At 36.9% G+C, this 21,171-nt stretch overlaps 1 protein-coding gene and 1 pseudogene across 1 annotated transcript; both read right to left on the bottom strand.

Moving 5' to 3' along the window:
- Positions 1–1,833: 1,833 nt before the first annotated feature.
- LOC107865658 lies at positions 1,834–8,978 on the bottom strand (annotated as a pseudogene).
- Positions 8,768–20,382, bottom strand: LOC107864394 (probable UDP-N-acetylglucosamine--peptide N-acetylglucosaminyltransferase SEC). Its single transcript, XM_047408886.1, has 28 exons — positions 20,010–20,382; positions 16,993–17,138; positions 16,761–16,859; positions 16,632–16,682; positions 16,252–16,368; positions 16,108–16,164; positions 15,530–15,649; positions 15,363–15,425; positions 15,189–15,267; positions 14,877–14,986; positions 14,724–14,777; positions 14,567–14,634; positions 14,382–14,484; positions 14,032–14,234; positions 13,833–13,929; positions 13,067–13,138; positions 12,885–12,961; positions 12,694–12,810; positions 12,500–12,584; positions 12,245–12,412; positions 11,506–11,616; positions 11,325–11,411; positions 10,909–11,036; positions 10,746–10,828; positions 10,524–10,629; positions 10,288–10,434; positions 9,384–9,504; positions 8,768–9,210 (listed from the first exon to the last, which is right to left on the bottom strand). Exons 1-28 carry the CDS (start codon positions 20,158–20,160, stop codon positions 9,097–9,099), a joined length of 2,934 nt encoding a protein of 977 aa, XP_047264842.1. The 5' UTR covers positions 20,161–20,382; the 3' UTR covers positions 8,768–9,096.
- Positions 20,383–21,171: the final 789 nt, after the last annotated feature.

Raw genomic sequence — 21,171 nt, 5'->3', positions numbered from 1 at the left:
AAAATTATGTTAATCTAATTTTGATGGCATTTATTTTGTAGCCTTTTTCATTTGTAACCTATTTGAGTCACTTGTGTTGTGTACCATGTAATGCAATAATCTATGAATGACATATCTAATATGTTTTTTATTATGGATAAATTATGGTTGTATTTTGATGTTTTTAGTTATTTTGTTGAGATATATCAATTAGTGATAGAGTCGGAAATTTCACTAAAAAAATTTTAATACAAAGAAATAAACATACGAAGAATTCAAAGAGGATTTAACAATATTTTATATAAAAAAAAAAAAAAAATTTAAACCGTGTAATTGTTTGTCCCAAGGGGACCCTTACTACCTATTTATTTTTTTGTCATAAAAGGCAATTTAGTTTTATGTTATGTTCGGCTATTATTTACAACAACATATTCAATTTAATTCCATCATCATATGGGGTCTAAAGATGGTCGAGTGTATCTAAATCTTGAGGCAGTAGTAGAGTGTATGTAGGCCTTGAGGCGGAGAGGCTATTTCCAGTAATCCCGACGATCATTTGATTTCAATCTTTTCCCTTTATATAGCAGAGTTCAGAAATAAACACACGAAATAGTCAAGGAAATTCAATGTTACTATATATCTACTTACTTTGGTCTATTTTATTTTTCATGTTTTATTTTGTACGCTCCTTTAAGAAAAACATCAATTAGGGATTTGATCAGACACTTGCTCTGGAGAGAAACAATAAATCTATTGATATTGGAAAATCCAACGGATTCTTCCATTTGTACCCAGCTACAACCTTTTCCCTTATAAAAGAAAAAAGGTACCCTCGACCAATCCTCAATCGACAACAACTTCGTCCTAGCCAAGTAAAGTCTCTACCCCTATCGCTTGATTGATTTGATTAGACACTAGCTCTGGAGCGAAACAATCAACCTATTGATATCGGAAGACCCGGCGGATTCTTCCAATGTGGGAGCTGGACGACGATTGGGCCTCGAAATATTTTATTTGGAAGGAATGCTTTCACAAGCGATAGAAAGAGATCATGTTCGATACTCACCTAGATAGACAATCAATCAACCTCGATACCCTTGGCGTAACGCAGTCCTTTTTTATGCTCATATTTTTTTTTTTTTGCATACAGACTAGATAAAACGAAATTAAAAGCCCCGTAGTTGGCTTGAGTAGAAAGATGACCTAAGGCCATAGCTAATAGACTCCCATATAGGCCAATATGTATGGTTGTGTCCTAGACATTGCTAATCCCAACTGAACACTTTCATACCAGCATCTCCATCTAAGGTACGATGGCATAGAGGGTGATGAGCGACTATGATACTATTGATACAACCTTACGAAAATCACACTCCAAACGTCGATAATTCCCACTATTGGAATGTGAAAGTCCAAGGCTATATACGCCCACATAAGCTTTCCGAACAATAGGAGAAAATCTGGCTATTAAGCCTCTGCAAGTTTCCAATCAGCAAATTGGTCTACCCGCTTCAAGTTTTCAGTTAGCAAAATGACCTACTTTTATTTTCTCATTTGTCGGACAGATAATAAATCTGTCGGATTGATAATCGATCTGTCTATATATTCGTCGGACAGATAATAGATCTATCAGATTGATAATCAATCTATTTATATATCCGTCGGACATATAATAGATCCGTCTCAAAAATGGGTCATCTCCCTAAATAAAAAACTTATGGACCATTTAATTGAAAAATAGACTTAAAAGATCTATGTAACAAAGAGTCCTCCCGAATAATAGGAGAACTTCAAGAACAAATCAAAAATTTAAACAAAAGTAAAAGATCAAACATATGGAGTTGAATTACTAGGGGCACTTGAAGCCTGCATAAATCAGCTAAAAATATCATGACACGCAACCAAACATACTTTCATCGAGATGAAATTCTTAGTCATTCATGAAAACACCAAAATGCAGTTACCTATACAACAAAAATAGATAGCGATTTAACGGTCAAAAGGAAATTCAGAGTCATTCTCAGTAACTTTGAAGTGCTGAGGATGCTGGCCGGAGCAATGGAGATTCCACATCTTAAAGTAAGCGCGCTCCAGGTTCCTCGCCTGAAAATGCAACGATAGGAGAAAGAATGAGCTTTCCATGTAACACTCGAAACACACCAGAATCAACAATGTTGTGTTGCTTAGTGTCTCCAAGAATGCATTACTTTTTGAAGGATCTGACGTGACGCGCACCCAAGAATTAGGCATCCTTGAAAATGAGTCCGAGCAACACAACTAGAAGGTCGCGTTCAGTAAAGTAAATTTGAGGCATCTGATTACTCACCCAGCGTGCTGTATTGAACAAAGGGCAGCTCATTCGCACAGCCTTAAGTCTATTGGTGAGATGTTGGAGCTTTGGACGATTTAGTGCCAATGACACTGCCTTCTCCTCATATTCCTTCATACTGCAAAATGTAAAGTAAACAAATATTCTGGACGATATAAAGATATCGGTCATAAAATACTTGTCCTCGACCCCAAAGCCTGCTAGTGGGATTATACGGGGTATGTTGTTGTTGGTCATACCTGCTGACAATCATGTCATCCCCAAGTCCTGTGGCCAAACACAGGGAACCAGCAACTCTAGTAGCCATTTTCTCAAGGGGAAGGGTTACCATTGGTAGACCAGCCCAAAGAACATCTGTCCCTGTGGTATGTGCATTCTACAGTGGCCTACAAGTGGAAAAATTAAACGAAATCCAACAACATGGAAGTGAATGGAACTAGATTCTTGACAAGACAAGATGATGAATGGTCGTCTTAATCTTCTTACGTGTCCAGGAAAAGATCAGCCAAGGAGCTGCGCCAGATGTGCTCTTGTTTCATTGCCAAATCTGTGAAAATAATCTGGTCTGGTCGCACGCCTTGTGCAGCAGCCTCTGTATAAGCGAGGTGACTTAGCGAGGATTCTCATAAACCAACAAGTCACACAAGAGAAGATCAGAAAAATGCACGGAGTGGAATAAAACACTTACATGCGCGGAGCCTCTTCTCCGCTGCAGGTGGAAATCTGAGAAGCCAAAGCGCACTATTTGGTACACGCTAAAGGATATTGCACCTGCAACATACCACCAATTCAACAAGTTCTATAGCAAGTGCTTGTGCGGTTGACCAATTTAAATCAGTCCTAGTAACTACCATGTCATAAAAATCTCGGGATCCATCTTGCTAAGATGATTAAAACATGCAAATAAGAATTTATCCTCAGGCAGACCATAATCAGAACGCTTCGGCTGACAGTACGGATATAGCACATCACGGTTTTTCTACAAAGAACAGCAACAGACTCATCAGCATCGAACAACATCTAGAATAGTTCAGCATAGATATAAGCAAACTTACTTGCTTATAGTCGTGGACAAAATAGCAATGAGGGAGATGCACAAGCTTCTCTGAGTAAAAATGTGTGTACTTCAAAGGCGAAACAAACTGCAAGCAGGGAAATTACACACAAAAGGACCCCATAGAGACAAAGTTTAACAGCAAATATAACATCGAAGGTGTCATTTGCTAGAAAATTACCTCATCTGTAATCAAATAATGTATGTACGGTGCCCCCATGGTCCCAGGGAACCCCAAGTACGAAACCTGGATTGGAGCTGGCTGCATGGCAAATGTACCAGGTCTCCCCCCCCCCCCCCCCGATTAATGTTAGATAAACAAAGTCATCCACAAAAATCTTTGAGCACAGAAGGAAAATTGAAGCAAGTGGATATGAAACAGCAAATTCGAAGAGGTAAAACGTGCAATACTTCTTATAATATAAAACAATAAATGCAGAACCACAGTATGCAGAATATAGAGAAGCAAACGTGCACCTCATGAGAACTTTTCACAGGCTTGCAGTATAGTTAGGCAATTATTTGTAATACTAATCAAATCCTCACAGAGAGTAATAGCGTATAATTTCCGAGCATGATTGTCTTTGGATAGGAAAACAACAATACAAGCAAAACACAAAGTAACCGAATTAGGATTGATACGGATGAAGTTCAACCAGTACCTTAGTATAACCATTAAGATCTACAAGAACTTGCATTCGATCCTCATTAATCCTCCTTGCTGTCGCATCAAATGTCAAGGACGACACATCAATAAAATGCTCCGCCTCAGACTGGATGCAGATCCTAAACTCTGAACCGTCATTTGGACATAGAGCGTAGCAGAACACCTAGGAGAAGTACTTGCAGACTTAGCATGAACAAGAACAAAAGCAACCTGCGGTACCAAAGATCGAAGAGAAAAGGGAACAAAATGTCCAAACCTCAACATTCCTTCTGTCATGCATCCAAAAAACTGAACCCATCAGATGAGATAGCGAGTGGTCTCTAAAATCACTGCTCACATATCTAGCGACATTAAGACATACTATCAGCAGGAAAATTTCATGAAGAGCCTACGCCAGATATCAACCAAAGTAACCCATAAATATTACTTACTTTGTCCCAATTTATGTGATGGTGTTTAAGAATGAACGGGAAGACTTTTGAAACTTGTGGACTAAACAAGCCATAGAGAAGTTTAATGTTGAATTGTTACTAGGTCATTCACTTTGCGACTGACTACAAGGGAAAGAATGTAATAAATTGAGACGAAGGTAGTATAGAGAAACTTACCCAACCCTCAGTCTGTCTTTCCTATCACCACCCTTTATTGGCAGCGGTGGTGGATGGGTGAACAGAGAAAGTGAGTAGCGAGCCGCTATCACAGAGAAGTACTCGGCATACTTGAGACTGTACAAGCAAAATAAACAGTCAGTATCTCGACCTCACATCATTAAATTCTTGTGATTGGTCCAATATAAAAGTCCTCACCTGATATATTGAGAAAGCATTGGATCAAGAGGGTATGCAAGTGCTTGGAGAGGCTCAACCCTCGGGATAAAGGACATCTAAAGATGAATGAGATTGGGCACAATATCAAAGAAAATATAGTAATCAGTATTATAGCGATGAAAATATAGCCAACAAAGCTGGGGCGGATCAAGAGGCTCGCCTACGAATTCAAATGAAACCAGTAGCTTAAGTCTGGGACCTTAACTATGTATTAAGAAATCCACAAAATATCTATAAATATTTGATCGTGAACCGAGTTGTTAGGTCATTGTTGAAAAGCCATCATGTAATGGTCTACTAATAGATGTAATACCTCAACCTCTCTTCTTAGAATTCCTTCAACTTCAATAAACATCTCCTCTCGGTTATCCCAATCACAGACACTCTGCATACAGCAAAATTGAAACGGAAAAATTAACTACGCACTCGCATGTACTCACGCACAAGATGCACTTGGCAACGAACTGGTAAGCAAGACTAGCAAAAATACGAAAAATACTACCAAGAAACTTAAAATTAGAACTAAGCAAAAAGCGCATGACATGAATTCTGAACACCCTTGTCAAAAAACCTAGCTCCGCCACTGATTCCTATAAAGGGGTGGGTTAATGTACCTGTAATGCGTGGAAGAGATTACAAGTTGCTTTAGGGAAGTCAGGACATATCATCAAAGCTTGTCTATAGCTTTTTATAGCTGATTCAACGTCGTCACTACACAAAATATTGGCAATATCGGGCAAGTTATTTTTCATGTTTTTGATGATATTTGCGCTACGTATAAAATGGATCATTAATTAGACATGAATCTTGTAAACCTTAACGACAATACCTCATAATGTAAGCATTTGCCAAAAACATATGAGCCTCAGCCATGGTTGGACTAATGGCAATAGCTCGCGTATAGTCTTGCATAGCTTCATCAACTCTATCAATCTCTATGTATGCATTACCCCTTTCGACCAGTGCATCAGTATCCACGGGGTCAATTCTGAGTACCTCATTATAGCATGATATGGCTTGTGCATAACATCTCTGAAAGTAACATTCACAAAAGAAGAAAACATTCATGTCGTTGTGAAAAGCCGGATCAAGAAATGGCGCTGATTTTCAAATTAAGCATTACCTGTTGCATGTATATTACAGTGAGATATCTAAAAGGAGATGAGAAATCTGTTGTGACAGATAAACTCGCTTTAAAACATTGTGCAGCTGTACTCATCATGTTCCTAGACAATACGAATAGTAACTTCTGAAAATTCTAGATTGAAATATATAGTTAAGAAGAGAATTGTTACGACGAATCAAAATCTTACTGCTCCATATAAATGGATCCCAGATTGGATAGTATTTATGGATTGTCTGGCTGAAGAGAGAGGAATGCCTGCATGCATCGACCGGAAAGATTGAGAAAACATTAGATAGGGGCATTGTTGCATGTCAATTTGTGCGGTCACTTTTCACTTCTTGAGATTCAAACTATGTGACAAATATTTTGAAATGTATCTTTTCATCATATTGGCATGAGAAGAGTTGCAACACCATAAAGGCATTGTTGCATGCCAATTTATGCTGCACTTTTTGCTTCTCATATTGGCATGAGAAGAGTTGCAACATCATAAAGGCATTGTTGCATGCCAATTTATGCTGCACTTTTTGCTTCTCGAGAATCAAACTATGTGGCCGACATTTTAAAATGTACTTTCTTGTCATATTGACATGAGAAGAATTGCAACATCAAAAAGGCATTGTTGCATGCCAATTTGTGTGGTCACTTTTTGCTTCTCGAGATTCAAACTATGTTACCGACATTTTAAAATGTGCTTTCTCGTCATATTTGACATGAAAAGAATAGCAACTTACATAAATTATCATAGAATTTTTTAACATCTTAACTTTAGTCTTAAAATACTTAGTTGATCTAGTCCAGTTGAAGCTTCTATGATTAGTCAAATTGACTCTCTAAGGGTGAAAAGTGTCATAAAAGTAAGGACAGAGGGATAAAAAACAAAGAAATTAAAGAATATGACCAGACAATACAAACTTACATGACAGCAATCAATTGCTTCCTGCACTTTGCCAGCTTCTTTTAGAGCATTAATCTGTAAGCAACAATTCCGGAGAGCATATGAAATCGACATAGAAAAGAAAATGTAAGTATAAGATAGGAAGTTTATGAACTAAGTACCAGGTTGTAATTCTCCGGAAAGAATTCAGCATCACGGGCAATAGCTCTCCTGTAATTACGTATTGTCATTTCCAGATTTCCTTGCTCGTAGTATACATCAGCCAAATGGGCTGCAAAGATCGCTCAAGAGGTGAGGATTGACCACAACCATATAGAAAGTTCATTTTCATATGGGACTCACCAAAAGCCATTGCATAGTCTGGTTGTGCTTGGATTGCGCGCTGGTAACACACTATGGCCTTCTGCGGCATTCCCAATTCCTGGAAAATGCAAAGAATATTCTTACATTTCTATTCTCGTTTAAGTACTTGCAGGCATGAACCAAGCTAGGACGGCGCAAGGGGGTTCATCCAAATTTCCTTCGTTTTAAAATTACGCTCATATTGTGTACCATATAGTATAAAAGGGCAGCCAGCTGCACTAAAGCTCCCACTATGCAAAGGGTCCGAGGAAGGGCCCCACCACAAGGGTGTATTGTACACAGCCTTACCTTGCATTTCTGTCGGAGGCTGTTTCCAAGGCTTGAACCCGTGGCCTCCTGATCATATGGCAGCAACTTAACCAGTTACTCCAAGGCTCCCCTTCCGTGTACCATATAGTATACAAAGTTAAGTTACAACAGCAACAACATACCCAGTGTATTCCCACACAGTGGGGTCTGGGGAGGATAGAGTGTACGCAGACCATACCACTACCTTAAGTGAAGTAGAGAGGCTGTTTCCAATAAACCCCCGGCTTATAACCGATAACAGTATAACAAACACATGAGACACCGCTAGCAACAAGATAATACTACTGTATACAAAGTTAAATTACTTTAAATTCTTACTATTTTTATATGTTTGAGCTTTTAAACTGAAATCCCCACTGCTAGTAGCACAATGCAAGAGGACTTACCTTGAATACATCTCCCATGCCAAGATAAGCAACTGAGCAGTTTGGTTTTAATGTGATTGTTTCCTAAAGAGGATTAAACCCCAAAAAGAATGTATATCAAACATGATTGCTCTAATAACAAAGACAAAAATGCATAGCCTCAACTAAAGAATGCACATATAGATACCTCAATTTGGTTTAAGTTGGCCACGTAAACACTCCAACTTTGAGAATGCACGTCCAGAAAAATGCGTTTACGGGGCCAAGTTAAACCAAGTCAATCACGGGTTTAAGCCTTGAAAATAGCCTATGACAGAAATGTATGGTAAAGTTGTGTACAATACACCCTTTCGGTGGAACCCTTTTCTGGATCCTACACATAGCGAAAACTTTACATCGAAATACTTTTTAGGGCTAACTATTTTGAATCGGAGGGAGTATTAGTATCTTTTGAATTATCCTATTTTTGTCTTATCCTATTTTTGTCTTTCTATAAGTCATACTATATATACGATTTTAGAAGAGCTGAGTTTTTTTCCTAATAATGCTAGTGCAATTTTTGTTAATTTGCTTCTTCCATTATCTGTGCACTTTATAAAATATTAATATACTAATATCTTCAAGAAGTAAATAAATATCTCTTGAGTTGATTTTTCATATTCAAAAAAAATTGGTAGACTTGATTAAACTCAAGAATTTGCTAGTAATGTTCCATTAATAATGCTATACTGTCAGCAAAACCTTGGGAGACACCATATGATATGAATCCTCGATGATCAACTATTTTTATGTAACATGTCGAAGCACTGTGCAAGTTCTTATAACATTGCTGTGAATAATAAATAACCTATTTGGCCAAACCTCCAAAATTTACTTGATTGGAAAAATACTTTTGGACAATGATTCACATATCCTTACAATAACTTTACAGCAATCCAACACCCTTATCCCTCCAGTTTCTCTCTTGTGCATCTTCACATTCAAACTGAACCAGACATTGGACGAGAGGCAATCGCCTGCACCAGAGTTAATAAACTTTCATCGAGAGTTTCCAGTACCATGAATCGAGATCACATTTCAACAAGCACATAAATGCAGTGTTTTATATACTTCTATATAAATAGGAATTTATGTTCCTCTCGGTTTTATGTACAATCCTGTTCTCTTCCTTCCCTACATTTAGCGGTCAAAAGGAAATTCTGAGTCATTCTCGGTAACTTTGAAGGGCTGAGGATGCTGGCCAGAGCAGTAGAGATTCCACATCTTAAAGTAAGAACGCTCCAGATTCCTCACCTGAAAATGCAAGAAAGAATTGGGTATTTCATGTTTCAGTCGAAGCACTAGAATCAAGAAGGCTGTGTTATCCAATGCTACTCATTTCAGATCGTACGCTGAATTTTTGGAGAGCCCGAGCAACATAGCAAGGTTATTCAGTTTAAGTAAATCTGGTGTGTTTGATTACTCACCCAGCGTGTTGTATCAAATAAAGGACAGCTCATTCGCACAGCCTTGAGTCTATTGGTGAGATCTTGAAGCTTTGGACGATTTAGTGCCAATGACACCGCTTTCTCCTCGTATTCCTTCATACTGCAAAACGTAAAGTAAACCAAATTCAGTGAACCTAAAAGGAATAGAATCAAGGGAAAGAAGAGTGAAAAAGACCACCCTTTTCTCTGATCAAATCAACATGAAAGTCAACGTATCCTTAAAAGCCTGTAACTCTATCTGGTTCAAAATTAGGATATGGAGATATTCGAATGGCATTTTTTCACAAGCAGAACAAAATTATGAACTCTCAACTTGCATGACCATCTTTATTTATTTTCCTTTCTTTTTTTATAACTGTGGTGTCCGCATCAGCTTGTGTGCACCTCGACTAATTCCACGGGATAACTACCACCTCCCACCAACAACAGGTATCTCTGTCCAACAAGGCTAGAACAGATGGGTAGAAATCACCTAGTGCTTCGTCTCTGCTGAGAATTTGAACCTGAGACTTCATGGTGCTTAACACACCTCATTGACCACTAAGCCACACCCTTGGGTATATGACCATCTTTATTTCAAACAAAGAAACAAGAAGCACTACGGATTCAGTGCACAATATCAACTGAACGAGGAAGCAGGTTCCAAAAGGTCACCAAATTGGGTCATCCTTCAAAATTATCAAGAAACAGACACTTCGGAGAAAAATACATATCAAGGAGATATGACTACTTTTCAGGGAACATTGTGTTAAGGTGACCTTATTGCACAGTTCAGTCATTCTTTAGTCTGCCATTAACCATCTAAATTTAGGTGCTCATCATCTGCCCGCGTTGCATGGATATGTTTGGGTCATACAAACGACAGCAAGTCAGGAACACGTACCTGCTGACAATCATCTCATCCCCAAGTCCTGTGGCCAGACAAAGGGAACCAGCAACTCTAGTAGCCATTTTCTCAAGCGGAAGGGTTATCATTGGTAGACCAGCCCAAAGAATATCTGTTCCTGTGGTATGTGCATTGCACAGTGGCCTACAAGTGAAAAAAAGAATTCAAGAACATGAGATGAATGGAATTAGAATCTCAAAAGACAAGACGTCAAATGTTCTTAATCTTCTTACGTGTCAAGGAAAAGATCAGCCAAGGAGCTGCGCCTGATGTGCTCTTGTTTCATTGCAACATCTGTGAAGATAATTTGATCTGGTTGCAGGCCTTGTGCAGCAGCATCTGTAATAAGTGAGTTGAATTAGGGAGACTTTTCATAAACCAATAGACTATGTGAAAATTCAATAGTCTCACAAGAAAAGACTAGAGAAATGCATGGTGTGGACTAAAATACTTACGTGCTCGGAGCCTCATCTCCCCTGAGGCTGGAAATCTGAGAAGCCAAAGAGCACTGTTTGGTACACGCTTAAGGATATTGCACCTGCACATACCAATTAATCAAATTCTATAGCAAGTGCTTGTGAAGTTTATTGACCAATTTAAATCAGTCCAAGTAACTACCATGTAATAAAAATTTCAGGATCCATCTTGTAAAGCTGATTAAAACATGCAAAGATGAATTTATCCTCGGGCAGCCCATAATCTGAGCGCTTCGGTTGACTGTTTGAATCTAGCACATCACAGTTTTTCTACCAAAAAACAGCAGCAGGAGACCCATCAGCAGTGAAAAATATAACAAATCCAGAAGATTTCAACATAGATGTAAAAGCTCTTTGAAACAATAAGATGGTTATTCATGATCAAATAAATAAATAACTAAATCATCTAATATTGGATAAAGATGACCTATGGAGTGGAAAGATGAATTAATACATATAGTCACCTCCAACTAAAATTTGGGATTGAGGCACAATTGATTGATAGATTTAACAAAATAAGAGTCACAAAAAAGCTCTGAAATATCAAGGGAAACTTACTTGCTTATAATCGTTGACAAAATAACAATGAGGAAGATGCACAAGCTTCTCCGAGTAAATATGTGCGTACTTCATAGGTGAAACAAACTGCATACAGGAAAATTATACTCAAAAGGATTACATAAAAAGATAAGGTTAACGACAAATACAATATCAAAGGTGTCACTAGCTAGCAAATTACCTCATCCGTGACCAAATAATCTATGTACGTTGCCCCCGTGGTTCCAGGGAACCCCATGTACGAAACCTGGATTGGAGCTGGCTGCATGGCAAATATCTCGTTTCTTGCCCCCTGCAACACATAATTCCGAAGCCAAAGATGATAACACTAAATAAACAAAGTCATCCAAAAAACATATCTTAGGATGGAAGGCAAAGAAAAACATGTGCACATTAATCAGCATCTTCAAAAGGATGAAAGATGTAACACACATTTTTCTGCTTAATACAACAAATATAGAATATACGCCAATGAATGTGCACCTCAAGAGACCTGTTCACAGGTTTGCAGTTTAGTTAGGCGATCTCCTTATAATTTTTTTTTTTTTTACAAAGGTAAAGTTGTATTCTTCAGCAATAAGGGAGTGCTGGCAATCACCAAAAAATATTCGTTGGAAGCAAATTGTTCAAATCATCAAACGGAAGGTCATGGCTAACCAAATTCTCATTGGTAGCATCCGATTTTGCATTCACGTCCACAACTAAGCTAAACTACGATGGAACAGAAATCATTGATTTACGTATTTGTTTATTGCGGATTATTTCCAATAAAGGCAGCTACTTTTGCCCTTCCATTTCTTTTCTTTATGTTAATGGGCCTAGCATTTGGACTCCCGGCATGGATTGGCGCACACAAATTACACTAACAAAACAAATATAAAATCCAATTAGGATTGATCTGGATCGAGTCCAATTTGTACCTTGGTATAACCATTGAGATTGATAAGTATCTGTATTTGATCCTCATTAATCATCCTTGCTATCACATCAGATGTCAAGGACGATACGTCAGTAAAATGCTCAGCTTCTGTATGGGTGCGAATCCTCCACTCTGTACCATCATTTGGACTTAAGGCATAGCAGAACACCTAGGGAAAGAAGTACTTGCAGATTTAGCATGACTAAGAGACGAAGTCATGATCGGTGCAAAAGATTAGGAAAAGTAATAAATTAACCTCAACATTCTCTTTGTCATGCATCCCAAATACTGAACCCATTAGATGTGATAGTGGGTGGTTGCCGAAATCACTACTCACATATCTACACATTTAAAAAACTTACTAGTAAGTAGAAATATTTATAAAAAGCTTACAGCATATTTGAACCTCAGAGAAAATCATGGAAGTATTTATCAACTTATGGAACTTACCCAACCCTCAGCCTGCCGATCCTGCCACCTCCCTTTATTGGCAGCGCCGGTGGATGGGTGAAAGGAGGAAGCGAGTAGCGAGCTGCTATCACAGAGCAGTGCAGGGCATACTTGCGACTGTACAAGCAAAAGAAAAGGTCAGTTTCAACCTCACATCATCTTTGTGATTAATCCAAAAGAAAATTTCTCACCTGATATCTAGAGTGAGCTTTGGATCAAGAGGGTAAGCAATTGCATGGAAAGGCTGAACGCTTGGGATAATGGACATCTAACGAGGCAGGGCACAAAATCAAGGGAAATGAATCAGTATTAGAGGATGAAAAAACATCCTACAAAGCAAACATGTATCAGTTCGACAACGTAGCAGTGATACCTTAATTTGTCTTCTAAGTATCCCCTCAACTTCAATAAACATCTTCTCCCGGTTATCCCAATCACACACACACTGCAGATAATGAAATTTAAAGAGAAAAGTAAGTATGCAAGAGATAAGCTACAAATTTAAGACTAAAAGACCCACACCAACCTAGAAAGCACTTATTATTTGATGAAACCAATCATATGTTCTAGGTGAAGCACATGCTTTTTTAGTCTCACTTTCTTGACAAATTTGAAGGGGAGCCCTGGAGTAACTGGTAAAGTTGTTGCCATGTTGTTGCCATGTGACCAGGAGGTCACGGGTTCAAGCCTTGGAAACAGCCTCTGGCAGAAATGCAAGGTAAGGCTGCGAACAATACACCCTTGTGGTGGGGCCCTTCCCCGGACACCGCGCATAGCGGTAGCTTTAGTGCACCGGGCTGCCCTTTTTACTTTCTTGACAAATTTAAAATTTATTTGCAAAAAAGGTGATTGGCAACAGCGGTAAATAATGCAAGGTAAATACAGTAGCACTAATAAGAAGCTTAAGATCAAAATTAAGCAAACTGAGCATAACATGAATTGTGTGCCTATGCTTGCAAAGTAGTCAAATACTAATGAACTGCACAAGTACAGTTCATTATGCAAGTTATTTTACCTCATGCTTCTAGACAATACATAAGCAAGTTTATAAAATTCTCAGTAGCTAGACACTATTGTTCATGAGCTCAGATAAACCTATGACCTAAAAAAAACAGTGGAAATTATCGGGGTGAACGTACTTGTAGCGTGTGGAGAAGATTACAAGTTGCTTCGGGGAAGTCAGGACGTAGCATCAAAGCTTGTCTATAGCTTTTTATAGCTGCTTCAACATTGCCACTACACAATTAACCAAAACATTATGAACAAGTAGAGTGGACACGTAGGAACACAAACAAATGGGACTGTCAGCCATTTGAAGCTTGTAAACCTACGACATACCTGTCCTTGTAAGCTGAAGCCAAATTTGCATGAGCCTCTGCCATGGTAGGTCTAATGGCAATAGCTCGCATGTAATCTTGTACAGCTTCATTAACCCTACCGATCTCTTTGTATGTGTTACCCCTGTTGACCAGCCCGTCTGCTGCAATGGGGTCAATACGTAGTACCTCGTTATAGCAAGATATGGCTTCTGCATAATTACCCTGAAATTACATCACATAAGAAGAAAACATTCATGTTAGTTAAAAACCTGACAGAGGGCTATCTTAAATGTTGTATATAGATGTCCAGAAAACACTTTACTGCCTCCAAAATTAAGCATTCTTCAGAAGTAATGTTTAAATTATTACCTGTTGCTTGTATATTATCGCTAGATTGTTAAAAGGAGCTGAGAGCCCTGATGTCACAGCTAAAGTTGCTTTATAACATTGTGCAGCGGCACTCATCATGTTCCTAGAGAAAAGGAAAACAACGCTTGAAAAGCACTTGATTGAAAGAGTGAAGAAGAGAATCTTTGTGACTAAGTAAACCTTACCACTCCATATAAATGTTTCCCAAATTAGTAAGTGCTTGCGGATGATTAGGTTGAAGAGAGAGGCATTGCTGCATGCATTGTCAGAAGAGTTAAGAAAACAGCACAAAAGCAACATCAAAGAAAGGACACGTCAAGCAAACAAGAGAATACAGCTTACGCGATAGCAATTAATTGCTTCCTCCACTCTACCAGCATCTTTCAGAGCATTACCCTATAAGAATTTTTTGGGAGAAAATATAGTATTACTATGGAAACAAATGTATATTTAAGATGGAGATTTATGAACTACGAGATGAAAGAAAGTGCCAACCAGATTGTTATATGCCTCTAAGAATTCAGTATCACATGTAATAGCTCTCCTGTAGTGAAATATTGCCATTTCCATATTTCCTTGTTCATAGTACACACTAGCTAAGTTGCCTGCAGAAAGGAGATTCAGGTGTTCGGTTATTAGGGTGGCCAAGTCACACTGAGGATGAAAAATGGTGTCTTCATATTGTAATAAATCCCATACACAAACATCTCTAAGTATATAAATGCTATTAAACAGACTCATAGGAGACAGGCAGATTTATATTTTGTCACACACTGAATTTAAGGCATGACAGAAAAAGGGCCTCACCAAAAGCCATGGCATAGTCTGGTCGTACTTGGAGTGCACGCTGATAACACGCTATGGCCTCCTGGGGCATTCCCAAAGCCTGGAAAATGCAAAGAAGATGCTTGTATTTCTCCATATCCTCGTCTAGGCATGTGGAGCCACCAGACGCAATTAGCACAATGCATGACGGCTTACCTTGTATACATTTCCTAGATTCAGATATGCATCTGAGAAGGTCGGTTTAAGCTTGACCGCTTCCTGGAGGGGATTAAACCACAAAAAGGGCATCAAACATGATTGCATTTAGATTCAAAACACATCCTACACTTGATCAGTAAATTTCAAGTACACCTCACTCATACCTTGTAGTACTGCAAAGCCCTGTTAAGATCGCCCGCCTCCATAAAAAGGCCAGCAAGATTGGACCATGCTATGGCAAATGCAGGCTGTATTCGCAGTGCTTCAACATAACAATTGTATGCCTACCCAAACGGAAAATAGAAATGATCAAAGGTGAAAAGAAACGGCTATTAAGAAAAAAGGGGAAAAAGAAACTCAAAAGCATAGTAACTTATAAGAAATGGATCTTTGGCCTAACTCAACCCCAGAAACTAGCTCATGAGGGGAGGATTGCCTAAAATCATATAAGGTGAGCAAACACCCATCCACAACCGATGTGGGAGAATCAACATAGATACCTCAATAGTCAATAAATAATCACGGAGAATTTTCAAGCTGCACAAAGTGAGTGGATGTCTGGAATAAAACAATAAGGTGGGACCACATATGATGCACACAGGTACAATGGGCACAATATGAGCGTCTTGAAGAATTTGCCCCTACCCCTAACCATCCCAAAGGCATACATGGACATGAATAGCCAATCTCACATCACCAATATATTAGAGCACAAAGTGGTTCCGAATCGTCTCTTCCGTACCTCTTGGACTAACCCTTGTGCTTTCATCAGATTGCCGAGATTGCTGTGCGCATCCACCTAAAATAAAAGAATAAAATCAGTAAAGAAAGTACAATTGAAAGAAGCACATAGCTAAAATTTAGAAAGATAAAACTTTTTTAGTACCAAACGCGGATTTAATGCTAGAGCCTGACGGCAACATTGGGCTGCCTCATTCATCCTTCCTTTCCTCATGTATGCACTAGCTAAATTTGACCATGCATCCGCAAAATTGGGACGGAGCTGCAACCAGAAAATTTAAAGTCATATTTTACTTTTACAAAAATTAAGGTCATATTACCCTGCATAGACCTGGTTAACTATAAATATCTTATAGGAGAAAGCTTGACCGCTTAAAAAGGTTTTAGTTAATCAAAGATAATGAACATACGGATACAGCAGACTAAAAGGACATTAAGAGAATGCAATAAGCTCCAAGGTTTTGTGATAAACCTAGAGCAGAAGTAAAAGCTCTTGCTACAGTAAGGCATAATAAGTTTACAAACCTCAATTGCGATTAAATAATAGCGTATTGCAACATCAATATTGCCTTTTTCCTGCACCAGTAGGACTTTATCAGTGCCCAATTTCAAAACCAGAAGCAGCAGCTTCTGGATGAGTTAGTACAACCATACCTTCCAAGCATTAGCCATATTTCCATAGCACTCAGCAAAATGTGGGTCAATCCTTAGGGCTTCTTCATTTTTTGCGATGCACATATCAAAATCATGCAACTAAAACAAAGAAATGGTAACATGCTTTACTTCAGATCCACAAATCACATCGAAAATAAATAACAAAAAAGATATTTCATAAAAGAATGCAAGATAGAGAAATCACGGTATATGTAAGCATAGGAAAGCCCACCTGATAATATATAGCCCCAAAAAGAAGAAGATTATCAGTGCGACCTGGATTTCTCTCATAAACTGCTTTGCTGTGCTCTAGTGCCTGTTTATAGTTCCCAGCTTTGTAGTTCTGATGAGCAAGAGTTAAAAGAGTGTCCTCATCAACTGTGGCATATTAAAATAGAGATGTCAGAAATTGATCGTAATAGCAATCCTCAGTAGATAATCTCATAGAAAAATTACTAATATTTGGCTGACAGCTGACTGCATGACCTCAAGAAAATATAATCAGTAAGATATATCAATACTTAGCTATTCGAATACATCCATTGATGCTAGGTTAAATGTCTCTTAATTCATGTGACCACAAATCAATAGCTCCCTTTACTTTTCTCTATCCTTTTTCCTATCTTAAACGGAATTATGCTATTTCCATTTTCTTTGGCAGCATAGAAAGTCTCACATCCTTTAGGTTCTTGGTATCATCTATCATGTAATAGATTATAATATTCAGCACTTGAAGTTCAGAAGGTTTAACAAAACATAATCCTTTTTTTATGAAGTAAGTGAAATGTCATTATAACGTATTACGAAGATGCAGAGATTGCATTTTACATAATACAATCCGACTGCAAAATGTACTCTGTTTCCCTATTTACTAGACCGGTATTTCAATCTATGAAGTGCCAAAGCTAAACGGGTGTAACACACTTCAAACAGAAGGGTAAACCATTAATGCTTACCTCTTAGAATTACTAACAGTTTTTAATAGTCTAGTGCACTAGCTTAGACAAAGTGCTTAGATATTTATCAAAATCATCATAGATAATAAGTGGCGTATTAACCAATCAATCAGAAGCTTCACCTTTATTTATACCACTTCGACTTTATACGTATCCACACTTGGGCATGCATTATGTATTACCACCTCTAGACCGATCATTAACTTCTATTTTGTTCTCTTAACCTACATAGATTCCTAGAGATTTTATATACACATGGCGAGTATACCTATTGATGAAATAATTTGAGGTAGGTTATTAGTCGCACGGCTTCCGGGTGAAAAAGAAATCTCTTATTTGATAAAGTTTCAGCAGATCAGGATCAGTTTTTTAACCTACAATTCTGCTGCCAATCAAAAACCAATTTGATAAAAGGGAGAAGCTCTTTTTAATAAACCATTCCATTCTTCTCATTTGTTCCTCCAAAAAATTAACTGAAGATGGCCACCAAAAACCCAAACAGGAAAGAACAAGGCAATATTTTTTGTTGGATAAGCGCGGTGTCCATGCCATCTTTTACGCACCTCGACTAATTCCAAGGGATACTAAGCTATGGTATAAGAGAGCCATGAGAGCATTAGCAACTTCAATTAGACGACAACAAAAATCACTACATTCAACTAATAAACATGACTAATTAGGTGGAAAATAACCAATTTGTAAGTTTAAACAGAGAACATCTAATTGCCAACAAATTCATAGCTTCTTTCTTTACAAATCCACATATACATAGAACATGTATCTGTGTCAATTTAAGGGCCTTCGTCCATGAAATTTTTTACGTTTTTCAACAGAACTCAAGAAAACACATTTGGACATAAATTTACGGAATTCAACAGTGTTCACTTTTTGCACCCCAAATTACTCACAAATCAAAAACAACTCCAATTGGTATTCACGGACAAACATGAACTCCAATTTTCAAACATCATTTGTCACTTTCAAAAAAAAAAAAAACTACTTTTTTCAAATACTCACATTTTTCATGCCCAAATGCGATCAATTCTCATGTTTAAAAATCTCTTAAAATTTTTGAAGAAAAAAAAATGACAAAAATTCAATCTTTCTCGTATTAAAGTGACAATAAAATACATACACATATACATCAAACATGTATCTGTCTCAATTTAGCGGCAGTTGGCCATAAAAAAATTTATTAGTCTAACTCCAGAAAACACATTTGGCCATAAAAGTTCCGGAATTCAACTGTCTTCACCTTTTTCACTCCAAGTTACACAGAAAAAATTCAAAAACAACTCCCATTGATATTCATGACCAAACACAAACTCCAATTTCCAAATATCATTCTTCTTCACTTTGAAAACAAAAACTATTTTTTTCAGACACTCAGCCATTTTCATTGTCAAATGCCCCCTAAATTAACATTAATGATTTTAAAAAATAACAAAATTCAATCTTTCTCATATTAAAGTGAGTATCAATAAAATATACGTACTCCATAAACAACTCAAAACATAAATTATGAACTAAAATTCATTTCCTCAAAACAAAAAAAAAATTACAACTATTCAATCCTTCTCATATTAAAGTAAGTATCAATTACATACACATATATAAACAACACAAAACATAAATCACTGACTAAAATTCATTCTCCAAAACCAAAAAACAAAAAAATCAATCGTTCTCATATTAAAGTAAGTATAAATAAAAATATTACACACATAAACAAAAAATAAATTATTGATTAATTCATTTTTTTTCTTTTTTTTTTTTTGATAACTAGTGTCCGAGCTAGCTTACAAGCATCTCGACTAAATCCACGAGAACAAAAAATTACATAAAACGCAAAAAAAAAAGAAAAGAATTTGATAACTGATGTCCGAGCTAGCTTTCTTGCAGCTCAACTAAATCGACGGCAACAAAAAGTTGCATAAAAATGAAAAAAAAATACTAAGTGTTATTGATAATAACTAATTCATATTTTTCTTTATAACTGGTGTTGGAGCCATCTTCAGCGCACCTCGACTAAATCCACAAAACAAAAAATTGCACAAAAATGAAAAAAATACTAAGTGTTATTGACTAATTCATATTTTTCTTTATAACTACTATTCGGGCCAGCTTCTCGACTAAATCCACGGCAACAAAAAATTGCACAAAACTTCAAAAAAAAATACCAAGTGTTATTGACTAATTCACACTTTTCTTTATAACTAGTGTTCGATCGAGATTTCGTGCAGCTCGACTAAATTCGCAGCAACAAAAAATTCAAAAAAAATAAATTGCTAACCTTCATTGATATTGGCAGAAGATAATGCGGAATCGATCCGCTGATCCCCGATAGCAACACTGCCATCATACGGCGGAACCCTAGAAATCAACAGCTGCTGTTGCTGATGCTGTTGATTATATTTCCGGGGATCGGTTTGCAGTGACAACATCACGATCGCCGGAAAAACAACAAAATCGGCGGAGCTCCGAAAGCAGATTATATATTTTATGTTAATTTAATTTAATATTCCGGTGAGAAAAAAGTTTAATAAAGGAGAAATGAAGATGGAAAGAGAATTGTTACAGAGAATTTTAATGGAAGATTTTCATGGAAGTTGAGAGAAAGAGAAAGAGAATAGTAATATTAAATAAACAAATATTTCCTTTTTTTTTTGTTTGGATATTTTAATTTAACACAAAATTTAATCGATGCTCAAAGTTAGGGTGTGCATCGGTCTGTTTGATTCGATTTTACATATTATTAATTTGATTTATCAATTTTTAATTTTTAAATATGAAGAACTGATAATCAATTAATAAAATATTTTCTTATCGATTTCGATTTAGCGATTTTTGGTTAACGGTTCACTTTTTAGTTTAACCAATAAGAAAATACTTGTAAAATATAAGTAGTAATAATTAACATAAAAAAATGAAATCTTAATTACCGCTAAAACCTATGCAAAACATTTTAGTTTACAAGAATTTTCAAACTTGAACTGAATATTAGTTAGAAAAAAAATTGAATCCTAATTGTTGGAAGCTATAAATGCTTCAAGCTTTTTATTACAATAATAACCGAACTTTATATTGTACCTTTATTATCCTGCACAGGTTAATACTTTGCGAATCACTGAAGAACTAGTAGTGCATATAATCTATATACATACACATATCTATATCTATATCTATCTATCTATTATCTCTCTATATATAGAAAGATATTTAAATATATAACATAAATAGAGGTAAAATAATAACTTAGTGTATCCTTATTGGGTTATCGATTAAACCGATAACCCAATAAGCTAAAATCGATACCGAACCGTTTACCCAATAAATTTTTTTATAAAACCAATAAAAAACCATTAACCCGATAATATAATATCAATAACCCAATAACATTTTTATCGATCGGTTCGATTTTTGCACAACCTAATTACTAAAGTGTACTTTACTCC

This window comes from Capsicum annuum, chromosome 3 (assembly GCF_002878395.1).
Source record: "Capsicum annuum cultivar UCD-10X-F1 chromosome 3, UCD10Xv1.1, whole genome shotgun sequence".
Taxonomy (NCBI): domain Eukaryota; kingdom Viridiplantae; phylum Streptophyta; class Magnoliopsida; order Solanales; family Solanaceae; genus Capsicum; species Capsicum annuum.
The sequence above is the reverse complement of the archived record's forward strand: the minus strand, read 5'-3'. Positions and strand labels throughout refer to the sequence as shown.

Excerpts from the sequence above, each read along its gene's own strand:
- LOC107864394 (XM_047408886.1), bottom strand. The coding sequence starts at position 20,160 with ATGTTGTCACTGCAAACCGATCCCCGGAAATATAATCAACAGCATCAG. Across the intron at positions 15,650-16,107 it reads CACAAGGGTTAGTCCAAGAG|GCATACAATTGTTATGTTGA; the intron begins GTACGGAAGAGA and ends CCGTTTGGGTAG. Across the intron at positions 12,811-12,884 it reads AAGCTCACTCTAGATATCAG|TCGCAAGTATGCCCTGCACT; the intron begins GTGAGAAATTTT and ends TTGCTTGTACAG.